Source organism: Olea europaea, unplaced genomic scaffold (genome assembly GCF_002742605.1).
Source record: "Olea europaea var. sylvestris unplaced genomic scaffold, O_europaea_v1 scaffold1251, whole genome shotgun sequence".
In the NCBI taxonomy this organism is placed as follows: domain Eukaryota; kingdom Viridiplantae; phylum Streptophyta; class Magnoliopsida; order Lamiales; family Oleaceae; genus Olea; species Olea europaea.
This window is the reverse complement of record NW_019229949.1, coordinates 337,164-349,948: the sequence shown is the minus strand read 5'-3', so window position 1 is coordinate 349,948 and position 12,785 is coordinate 337,164. Positions and strand designations below refer to the sequence as shown.

The window sequence follows — 12,785 nt, the reverse complement described above, 5'->3', positions numbered from 1 at the left end:
AAAATCAATTAAACATGAAAATGGCATAGTATTAATCCATTTAGAAAAGAGTTGATTGTCAAAGTGGACTATTATAATAATTGGTAACATCATTTTAATTATCAAACGAACCATAATCAAAGCCGTCAACCGTCAAAAGCGTAACTATTTGGGATCCATAATTTCATAACCATATAGTCGAAAGTAGATTCCTAGTCTTTTCCTTCATTTATCAATTTCAATTTCTATTCAAAGCTTACAATTATGATTATTTATTTATTTATTCTTTTTTGTATATATATGTGTAACCTTGATCTTTCTTATTACATATCCTTGAATATAAAATTATCTAGAGAAAAACTTTTTTTAAAAACATTTCAATTTTCTCGATGGCTACAGGCTTTTTGGAAAAACAGTATATTTAATTACAATGGTCAAATGAAACACATTATTTAGTTATTGTTTGGTAGGAATTAAATATCAAATATTTAGTAGATTTTGATAAATAAATAAAAAATTTATGAATTATGCAGTTAAAAAGTCATGAATCCTAAACGAAAATTTAAAATTAATTTTTTGTCTATTATTTTCTAAAGTTTAAGATTATAAAAACCATTGTACAATCGTCATTATGTCTATTCATTGTACAGTTTTACAACATAAGAATGAATGTCGACTCAATCCCAATCGTGAATGACACTAGGTCACTATCTACCTTACCATTACTTGAATGTGAAGATAGAAATAAATTCTGGTAGACTGCAAGAATTTTTGGTTACATAATTTGAGTCTAAAAAATAGCTGGTCAAAACTGGCTGCAACTGAAGGGGACTGACTGAAACAGCTAAATTCAAATCAAATCCCATAATACTCGGGACTTACCTTCCAATTTTTGTCTATATATATGTGTTAAGAGTGTGTTAATGGTTCATCAAAAATATTGTAGAATCTAAGAGAAGGAGAGTTTTTTTCTGCGAGGTAAAGCCCTTTTCCCTTTTCACAAAAATGGCTCTCTTTATCCCCTATAACTTCGTTACTTTAGCTATATTTCTGTCTCTGGTTTTCCTGTTCATTACCAAATGGAAGAAATCCCAAACTCCTAGTAAACTCCGAAAGCTTCCACCAGGTCCCAAACAGTTGCCCATAATTGGACATTTGCACCTCTTGAGTTTACTTCCACATCGCGATTTCAAAGAAATGGCCAAAAAACATGGACCGATAATGCACTTGAAGCTCGGTGAAACTTCTGCAATTGTCATATCTTCGCCCGAAATAGCCAAGGAAGCCTTGAAAACTCAAGATCCTAACTTTGCAGCGAGATCGGGGACTATGTCTACTGAGATTATGTGGTATGATCATACTGATATGGCATTTAGTCCATACAATGATTACTGGAGACAAATGCGTAAAATCTGCGTCTTGGAACTCTTGAGTTCCAAACAGGTTAGATCATTTGCTTCCATTAGAAGCGATGAGGTTCTTAAGCTCATCAAATCGATTAAATCATCTTCTGGAAAACCCATAAATCTCACAGAGAAGATTTTCTCATCAACAAGTTCCATCACTGCAAGAGCAGCATTCGGTAAAATATGCAAGGATAAAGACACACTGGTAAAACTTTTCCAGGAAGGTGTATCCTTAGCGGCTGGCTTTGAACTGGCAGACCTGTTTCCTTCATCCAAGATTCTCAGACTTTTCAGTTCCAATAAGGTAAAATTGTGGGCGATGCGCCGCAAGCTCGATGCAATTCTTGATGAGATAATTGATGAACACAAGGAGAATTTGACAAGAATGAGCAAGGAAAACGAAGGGTTGGATCAAGCAGAGTCTACAAGAAGAGGAAATGGAGAGTTCGGCAACGAAGATTTAGTTGATGTTTTCCTACGAGTAAAGGAAAGTGGGGAACTTGAAATTCCAATTAATTATGACAACATCAAAGCCGTTCTTTCTGTAAGTATTTTGGCTATTATTAAATCTTTTATTCGTAATTTATTTCTTGTAATTTAATTTCATTAACAAGATTGGTGGATTTTTCGTAGGACGTGTTCTCAGCTGGAACAGATACATCATCATCCACCATTGATTGGGCTATGGCAGAACTTATGAGAAATCCCCATGTAATGGCGAAGGCACAGGCTGAAGTACGAGAAATCTTTAAGGGACGTGAAATCATCGAAGAGACTGATCTCCAAAAGTTGAAGTATCTAAAGTTAGTAATAAAAGAAACTCTGAGGATGCATACACCGGTTCCTCTTCTCCCACGAGCTAGCAGGAAAGATTGTGAAATTAATGGATATTTTATACCTGCCAATGCCAAAGTATTTGTAAATGCTTGGGAAATGTGCAGGGATCCTAAGTATTGGAATAATCCCGAAAATTTTGAACCAGAGAGATTTGAGAACAAAAGTATGGATTTTACGGGAAATTACTTTGAATATCTTCCATTCGGATCAGGAAGAAGAATGTGCCCCGGTATGAATTTTGGTATAGCTGGCGTCGAGCTTCCTTTAGCTCAACTTCTCTGTAACTTCAACTGGAAACTCCCTGAAGGAATCAACCCAGAATATTTAGATATGACTGAGAACTCTGGATTAACTGCATCAAGAAGAGAAGACCTTTTCGTTGCTGCTACCCCCTATGATCCATGACTTCTCCTAGTAGAGTTTGAAGAGAATATATTATCATAGGTTGTTTCAAAAATATCACTTATATGTAAGTTTCTTTATCCAAAGCCACTTCCACCAAAGTTTATCAGCCTAACTAATTATGATGTTCTATTCGTTCTGGCAGTCACGTGTATTTCATATGATGTATAATAATTTGTTAATCACTTGAGTGTTTCTTGTTTCTGCGTTTTTACTATGTCTGCTTCTGAAAACAAGTTGGCTTCAAATAAAAATGTATTTACTGCTCCTTTAGCACGGCCGTGTTGATGCAAATGTTTAGCTGGAAATTCATGATCCCAAGTCCCAACACCATGGCATATCTTTATTTTTGTCTTATTATCATTATCTTTAGAATTGAAGTTTTTGTGATTTCAAGATAGTTTGGGGTTTGATTTTTAACATGCACATCAAATTTTACATAATGGATTATATAATGTCACATCGCATTTTATTATTTGCAAGTTTAAAATACAATCAACTATTTCGTCCAATCTTTTCCTTCCAAATCATTTTATGCAATCTTTTGTATGCCATTTTTATATACAAGTAGCATAATCCTTTTTTTCCCCCTTTTTGAGATTCTAGATATATTCTTTATATTTCCTTACCATATTTTCCTTTACTTGATTTTCGGTATGTAATTGTTACAAACCATAGTCTCGTCATTATCATCATGAATCCATTTAAAAGCACCTGAATTTCAGATATGATAATAAAATAAATATGCAATGTATTTTCAAGTAGCGAGTTCTAAAGTAATTAGGAATTAGATAAATACTACACTTAGATTATATCACGGAAGCTTGCTCCAAGGATCATCAAATCGGTGCTTTCCGGGCTCAATTTCATGTTACCTTTCTTTACCAGCCAACCAATTCAAACGACTCTAACCCACAATCAATATGTTCACCTAGGTTATTTTTCAATCTCACCCACAAAGCACAAGATAATGGTGGTGATTTGTAGCCACAAAGGCAAAAATAAAAACAAAGAATAAGGCACAAGAAGGAGACCAAAATCAAGAAGGCAACTACCGGTTTTTCAACACAAAGTAGCCGATTATTTTCTCTTCCAAGGTAGCCACGTTTTTTCTTCTTTACCACACAAAAAAGGGCTAGAGTAAGAGCACATATATATAGGGTTAGGTTAGGCTTTAGTTAGACCAATAATAAAGATAAATTGGCCAAGATTCAAAGTCATCCAAGAAGTAATGAGGGATGGATAGAGTCTTTGAACTTGGTTGTTGATAATTATTGTGGAAATTACATAGAGGCCTATTTTAAAGATTGCATTTCAAAAATCAGAAGTATAGTTTATATATACAAAAATCAGAAGATAGTACAATTTTTAATATTAAATAATAATATTATAAAATTCAACCCCAAACCCTAGTATCCATTTTTCTCTCTACCATTTCCTTTCTCTCTCTATACCCTTCTCCTCTCCTTTACATTCTCTCTTCACCACCCGTCTCTCTTCTTTCAGATCACAGTCACCGTCGAGGATGCCACCGTAGCAACCCCACTTGATGGGAGAGCCGCGTCGCACCGTCGCAGTGCAGCTATGTCTGAAACGACATTGTCGCTGCTGGGGTGCGTCGATACTTGACAATGTAAACACATCACAGAGACTTCACCCTGTTGCTGCTGCAGTTTGGTGGTGATGGTGGTGCTACAAGTGGTTGGTGTAGGTGGTGATGGATTTGGAGACAGCAATGAGCTGGTCTTGGTTTTGATTGTTGGAGTGGTGGTAGTGGTTTTCCATATTTTGGTGTTGTTGTGGGATTTGAAGTGGTTTTTGTTGGTCGTGTAAGTGGATGTTCTAGCGAGGGTCATAGGTCTGGTGGCGACGATAAGGGCGATGGTAGTATGGGCTCCATGTGCAGTTCGATAATTCATAGCAATTGGAGGCGAACGATGATGAAGTGAAGCTAAGGACCTTGGAGGTAGGGAGACCTTTTTGGCTGGCTACTGGTGCGGTGGTTGGATGTGGTGATGGTGGTACAAGTGGTAGTGATGGTACCATGATGGTTTCTTGTTGACAGGTCTATGAAGGAGTTTTGGCTGTGGTAGTAGTTGAAAATGGTGGAGGTGGTGATGGCAGTGATGGTAGAGGCGACGACGATGGTGTTTTGGATCTGAATTGTTGGTAGAGAGCTCATGGTGGTAGCGTGGTTTGTGGTGGTTGAGTGATTGTTCTGATGATGTTTTGATGGTGGTCGTGGTCGTGGTCGTGGTAGTAGTGTGGTGATTGTAGATTGTGGGGTTTGTGACCATTTGGTTGGTGGTGGCGATGATTGTGGTTGTGGATTCGTGGTGGTCGTGGTCGTGGTGGTGGTCGTGGTGGTGGCAGCGGTGATGGAAGGTTTGGGAATTTTTTGCTTGGTCATGGTGGTATGATGTGGTAGAGATGGTGGTTGCAAGTGTTGATGGTGGTCGCAAATTATTTGGTTAACTGTAATAATTAAATTAGTTAATCTGTGACTAATGAAAAAGATAAATTGTAGTCAAGAAAAAATGTTTGACCTAATAAATTGTTAATTTGTGGTCGATAATTTGATAATTTGTGACTATATAATAAGTTGTGACATTTAATATTTGTAATTTGTGACTGATAAATAAATTGTGACTCATAAATTTTTTATTTGTGATCAATGAACAAATTGTGACCTATAAAATTTTTGAATTGTGACCGTAAAATGATTTGTAATATAAAAATTTTGATTTATGATCAAAAAATAATATATGACTACTAAATCATTAATTTGTGATCAAATTGTATAGACATGTGACACTAATATATTTAATTAATAAACTATGTAATTAATTAATTAAATCATAGATAAATTTTAATAAATATTTGATTTTTGAAATTTGAAACCTTTGTTCTATTTTTTAAAATGGGTGATACTTAATCTCTTAATTATGAATTTTTCCCATAATTATTTCACTCATCAGTCGAAACCTATAAAATGTATTCCGACATTTAACATCACGGCACAAAATTTATTGAGAATTAAAACCCAACAGATTTTAATAATGAGAAGTACAATAAGGACAAATGAAGCATAGATCATTAGCATTTATATTGTACACCACGTCTTAGAAGGGAACTAATTCATTTTTTCTACCTTTAACTAGGGATTTCAATGAGTTGAGTTGAGCCAAGGTGACTCACGAACTAAAATTTGAGCTTTTTTCGAATCCGAGCCGAGCAGAACAAAAGCTCGACCAAAAAAATTAGGCTCGACCCCAACTTTCGACTCAAGTATTTCCGAGTCAAGCCGGGCCTGCTCGATTTTGGTATTTTTTTTTTTTTAAGGCATCAGATTGCTACCTTAAAAACTAATATTTTTTTTTGTATTTTTTTTAAATATAGGCTCGCGAACCAATTCGGGCTCTGCTCAGCACCCCAAAATGGGGCTTGACCCAAGCTTCGACTCAATTCTCTCGAGTTGGGCGGGCTTGAGCTTTTTTCGAGCTGAACCACGGGAGGCCCGAGTCGACGAGCCTAATTCTCATCCCTACCTTTAACTGGTTGTCAGGCATAGCCTCTTTCGTAAGTTTGTATTTTGCTCTATTTCTTCTTATCTTTGTTTTAGTAGAATCCGCCGTCATGTTCCGTTTAATGAAAAAAATGTAATTATCATTTACATTTTTTTTTTTGAACTCATAAAAGGCATTCTCTATGTGTTCATATCGTCGCAAAGAGCTGGCGACAGAATATAAGCCCCCGTTTGGCCCCATTTTAATGAGTTTTTTGTACAAAATCTCATTACTCTCCAATAAACAACTAAGAAACAATGCAAAACTTGCACCTGCTTTGTCAGTACCTTCACCTAGCCAAGCTATTGACGCCATTACCTATAATATGTCGAGGTCAATTTTGTAAAATGATGTGAAATGCTCCATAGAAAAGTCAAAAAATGCAGCTACCTTGGTCAGAATCACCTAACAATTTCAAAAGTGGGGACCACATATTCTGAAAATGGGAATGGAAAATGAGCAAATAATGGAGGCCAAACAGGGCTAAATGCCTATCTATGTAGCAAAGGTTGCCAACATGTATGCTACTTTATTCCCAGTTCTTGGAATGAGGCAACAAGATCCACAATCGACATCACGAGTAGGGCTACAATATCAATCAAAATGGTCGACTTTGGAGCCCAACTGGAATCTGAATGATGGTTTTTCACTGTAACGAAGAGAGTTACATTTCACGTCTTATACCTGGAGACCAATAAAATTGGCAAACATCAAACCTTCTCTCATTGCTATAGGTTCTACTTCTCATGCGATCCCGGATAACTAGCAGACTGAATATGTTCCTGGGAGTGTCAAACTGTTCAACAGCTTCGAGTCATTTTTGCTACCCATCTCCTCATCCATGAACTGTAGTAACTCGACATCGATCTCGATTAATACACCAGTTTGTGTTGGGTGATTGCCTTAAAAGTCAAAAGTTTGAGGACTTTTATTGCAAATAATAAAAATGTAGTTATTACATGGAAGACTTTTAATTAAAGTTGAGAGCAGAATTCTTACGGAATTTGGTCTCCAATTTACAGTTGATTTTGAAGTCTTACATATAAAAGAATCCTTGTTGAGTTAAAGGAGCCTTGTTTAAGTTGTAATCTTGGTTATTGATTCTATAAATAGTGGATGTATTTCATTATTTTGGGTGTGGTCAGAGAGTTGATCTAAGAGAAAAATATTGTGAGCCTAGCATCTTGAGACTTTTCGTACTAAGGATAGAAAAGTAGGCGTGGTAAAGTTCGATTTTATTTTTTCTTTGTAATACTTGGGGATTAGGTTGGTAAGTGATATTCTAATGATTGTAACAATTTTTCATATAGTGAAAAGTTTTAACGGTCTATTTAATTTGTGCCCTATATTCTTTATTTTTCCTTGTTTGCAAATATTTTTCTGAACAACAAAAGATCATGTAGCTAAATAGAAATAAAGAGAATTGGCGTATAATTCTCAACAAGTGGTATCAGAGCGTCAGGTGGTTCAGAGTATTGGAGCAACAAAAAAATATGTCATCGTTGAAATATGACATGGAGAAATTTGACGGGAAAATCAATTTTGGCTTGTGGCGAGTACAAGTTAGGGATTTATTGATTCAAGCTGGATTACACAAGGCTTTGAAAGGAAAACCAACCAAGAGTTCTAACAAGAAAGCTAAATCCAGCATGAGCGATGAGGATTGGCAAAAATTGGATTGAAGCATGATACGTCTCTGTCTGGCTAAAAACGTTCTTGCAAATATTCATGGAATATCTGCTGTAAAAGAATTATGGGAAAAGCTAGAAGAACTATATCAAACGAAGAGCCTCTCAAATTGGTTTTAACTGAAGGAGCAATTTCATTCATTGTGCATGGAGGCAGGTACGAAAGTCTCAGACCATCTGAGTGCTCTAAAAGGAATTGTTTTAGAACTGGAGTCTATTGGAGTGAAAATAGATAATGAGGATAAGGCACTACGGCACATCGGGTCTCTTCCATCTACCTATAAACATATCAAGCCAATCTTGATATATGGGAAGGAATTGTGAGTTACGCAGAAGTGACAAGTAACTTGATCTCAGAAGAAAGAAGATTAGGAGGACAGAATACTCCATCTGACAATGTGGTGCTTGTGACTAAAAAGGAAAAGAAGGGCAACTCCATGAGAAAGAAAGTAAGTTGTTGGAACTGCGATCAGACTGGCCACGTGAAGAGAAATTGTCCAAAAGGTGGAGTAGGGTCGGCTAACTGCTTGGAATCGGACAATGCGTCTCTCCCGGTGGAGGAGAACGTGGATGTAGTGTTGTAAAGTTAGATAGGAACATCCTCATGGCATGTCGCCAGTTGCCATGATAGAGGATGTATTTTTATTTGTTCGGTCAACATATCTGCACATAACATTGACTGACATTTGATGCAAGATGTGTAGGTATGTAGTGGTGTTGTGATGTCGATGGCTGATGAGCTCTATGGAAAAGTCGGTGGGAGAGATGCACCATAACTATCAACAGGGTTGTTTCGACATGTAGCCGATAAAATGCTCGGAGTTCACGAATAATTTTGAGTGGTTATACTCATATAGTGGTGTATGGGATCGTTAAAGCGTGTCAAAAGCTTACCTTTTTTCCGAGTATTGTGATTAAAAGTTATAGAAGAGATGACAAGATTTTGACTCATTTTCGACAAAGTGGAGATAGTTGGGTAATTGCCTCAAAAGTTAAAAGTTGGAGGACTTGTATTGCAAATAATAAAAATGTAGTTATTAAATAGGAGACTTCTAATTAAAGTTGAAAGCAAAATTTGGTCTCCAATTTATAGTCGGAGTCTTATACATGAAGGAATCCTTGTCGAGTTAAACGAGTCTTGTTTGAGTTGTAATTAAACTCTTTTACTTGGTTATTGATTCTATAAATAATGGATGTATTTCATTATTTTAGGTATGGTTAGAGAGTTTATTTGAGAGAAATATATTGTGAGCCTAGCATCTTCAGACTTTTTGTACAAAGGGTAGAAAAATAGATGTGATAAAGTTCAATTTTATTTTTTCTTTGTAATACTTGGGGATTGGATTTGTGAGTGAGATTATATATGATTGTAACAATTTTTCATATAATAAAAAGTTTTGACTGTCCACTTAAGTTGTGCATTATATTCTTTATTTTTCCTTGTTTGTTAATATTCTTATGAACAACAAACTATTCTAGTGGTAAATAGAAATAACGTAAAATTCCCAGCAGTCTGCCGTTGTCTTCCTCCTTGTACTCTATTTATTATGTTCTTCTTATATGCTTTACATGCGATAACCCACAAATCGTGCTGAATCTGCTGCCAATTTAATGTAAGTTGCACCCTTGACTACTCATTTGAAATCATGGCACCTGAGGAGGAATTCAACGAATCCCGTCAACCGACATGTTGCTAGACAACCTTTGCATTTGGGCATTGGAAAACGGTGTGGATTTGGTTTCACTTGCTCCACGCAAAGTACATGGGGTAGAACTAGCAATCTTCTGACTTCAGAGGTTATGCATAGTCGTGTATTGCCTCATTTTAGGCCCCGCAACAAGCATCCCGATTTTTCGTAGCATGGGTTGCTTCTATGTTTGTTCTACCAGCTGCAAAGACAGGCTAAAGTTGTACTTCCCTTACTAATTTTTCTGTAGCAATAGCTTGTAACTTGATTGTAGATTGTGATATCCTTCAATCAAAATGCCAAATTAATCTTTTAAGTCTACCAGTGTGCTCGTAGGATTGAGAATATCCTGGTGGCACTCAAGTCCCCTGAATTTTGCCTCATCCCAAGCCTGGGTAGTCAAGAAAAGACCACAGACCTTGTGCAAATTATTTCTAGGGATTGAGATAGGCCTAAAAGAAGCTAGACTAGGGAGCCACGGATCGTTATAGATTTTAATTTGTTCTCCACCACCCACTCCATAGTAGTCTAGCCTGTAATAATTCATGGCCCTACGTACAACTTCATCAGAGGAAAGGTGCTTGTTGGGTGGATTAAGACTTGACCAACTATAAGAAACCAAAAGTAATCAATAAAAAAGTAAAGAACGCGGGAGATTTTTACGCTTAAGGCTCCAAAGATTCAATGACTGCATCGAACACCTAATCTCTTCTCAAGCATCTTTTGGGATTACAGTCAAATCCCCTAGTACAGCCTCAATCACAAACAAAAATGTCAATTAGAGAATAACACAACAGTTCACTCCTCTCTCTCGCAAACTCTCTCAATCCTATGAAAGGATACAAAAAAACCACTCACAAAGAGAGGCGTACTGCCATTAATTCACAGCACCTAAAAAATTCACTCAGGAATTACAACAGATCATCTAGAGGATTACAAATTATAGCAAGTAAATCGAAGAAGACGAAAGAGAGAAAATTGCAACGGTTAAGAATGAAACCCTAATGAAGCAACACAAGTATTTATATGAAATAGAGGCAATCCTCCATCCAACGATAGCCAATAATCCACGTATGACCAAACCAGAGTAAAGCGCCCATCTATTACTAAAGTGTCTTCACAAAACACGTTTAAAACAATTTTGGAATCAATTTAATATCACGTTTTTCAGTTACATCTCTAATAAAATGAAACTAAATCAACTATATGTTTAGTTCTATCATTTTACTTAAAAAATAGCACTTTGACTATCTATACAAATTTTCAGCTGATTTTCTACAAATCCTAATTCATTTAGCAACCCTTCTAGCCAAAGCCCTTTCTTGATTGCCTCAATAGCAGCAATATATTTAGCCTCAACTGAAGATAATGCAACTAGTTTTTGAAGTTGTGATTTACGATTAATTGTGTTACATTTATGACATCCACATAACATATGCAGATTTTCTATTATCTGGTTTTCCAGTAAAATCAGAATTAACATATCCTTTTAGATTGAAACCATTTTTATCAAATTTAAATATAAGTCCTAACTATTGAATACCTTTCAAGTATTTAATCAAATGTTTCATGGCTTCCCAATGAAGCTTATCTAGATTATTCGGGGATCTACTTAACACACTATCCCCATATGCTCTATCAAGTTAAAGCATACAGTGACATACATTTCAAATCCAATAGCATTAATATACGGTACATTTACCCTTTTTTTAAACTCATCTTCAGTTTTAGGTGAATGTTCAACAAATAATTTCACATAATCATATAGATTTAGAATCATGTAAAGAAAACTTTTTAACGACCTTTCCAATGTAAGACTCTTGAGTTAAAAGGAGTTTTTCATTTATTATATTCATTTATTATATTCATTCCTAATATCTTTTTAGCAAGACCTGAATCCTTTATTTCTAATTCTGATTTCAATTTGTCTTTTACAAAATTAAGTATAACGGAAGTATGTCTAGCTAGAAGCATATCATCAACATATAGGGGTAAATAGAAAAACTTAGATTTTCCATCTTTTTTATAATAGAAACATGTTTCATATTCAAATTTATTAAAATTAAAACATTATGTAAATAATCAAATCTTTTATACCATTGTCTTGGAGCTTATTTTAGACCATATAAAGATCAAGACACAAACCAAGTTTTTCTTTCTTTTATTTTTAAAAACCTTTTGGTTGAGTCATATATATAGTTTCATCTAGAGAACTATAAAAGAAAACAGTTTTTACATCAAGTTATTCTAATTCTAAATCAATTGTGTCTAAGAGCAAGCAAAATTCTTATAAAGATATATTTCATAACAAGTGAAAAATTTCAGTGTAATCTATTCATTATCTTTATATAAAGCCTTTTGCTACAATTCTTGCCTTATATATTATATGATTAGATTTCCTCACCATCTTTAATTTCATAAACCCATTTGCATTCAACAAGTTTATCCTCTAAGGTCCAAGTATAGTTTTCATGTAATGAGTCCATTTCTTCTTATATTGCTGCAAGCTACTTAGTATCTTTTTTTACTAGATACCACCCCTTCATATCAACAGGCACGAATCCAGCACTCGCGGGTAATTTTTTTTCCTTTTTTAAAACTTTACCTTATATTATTGGTAAGTCATGTTTTTCTAAACCTTCCTTGTAGCGCAAATGGTCAACGGTCACATATTTATATTTGACGTTTAGGGTTCGAATCCCTTACCAAGAGATTTTTGTGCATTATTCTTATGATTAAATTTTTACCAAAATTTTTGTAAGGATGGGAACAAGGGAATCAAACCTGTGAAGTTTTTGCAAGGAAAGATGCAAACCTAACCATTATGGTACTTCTTGATCGATGTTACTGAATTTACCAAACAATATTTATTACGCTTTAACTGAGGCAAGTACAATTGTAAATTTTAGAATTCGCGCTCTTCCTTTGAATTATACAAAATTTAGCAACAATGTCATTTGATGAATCCTACTTATTCTTATAACAAAATTATATATATTTAATTTGAACAAAATAATTGTTATATTTAAACTTAAGGCCTTATTCGATTCCCATTTTTTTTCAAAATACATTTTTTCTCTCTTCTTTTCATTCACATTCTTCAATAAAATAATATTACACGCAAATTCAAAACTTTTCTTTATTTTTAGCCACACTTTCTCCTTAAAACCACTATTGCAAAATGCATTTTTATGTTAAAAAAAAAAAAAAAAAAAAAGG

The 12,785-nt window shown here is 35.0% G+C and overlaps 1 protein-coding gene across 1 annotated transcript; it reads left to right on the top strand.

Moving 5' to 3' along the window:
- Positions 1-915: 915 nt before the first annotated feature.
- LOC111374442 (premnaspirodiene oxygenase-like) lies at positions 916-2,819 on the top strand. The gene is made up of 2 exons (XM_022997113.1): positions 916-1,929; positions 2,019-2,819. The coding sequence occupies exons 1-2, from the start codon at positions 985-987 to the stop codon at positions 2,625-2,627; spliced, it is 1,554 nt and encodes a 517-aa protein (XP_022852881.1). The 5' UTR covers positions 916-984; the 3' UTR covers positions 2,628-2,819.
- The last annotated feature ends 9,966 nt before the right edge of the window (positions 2,820-12,785 follow it).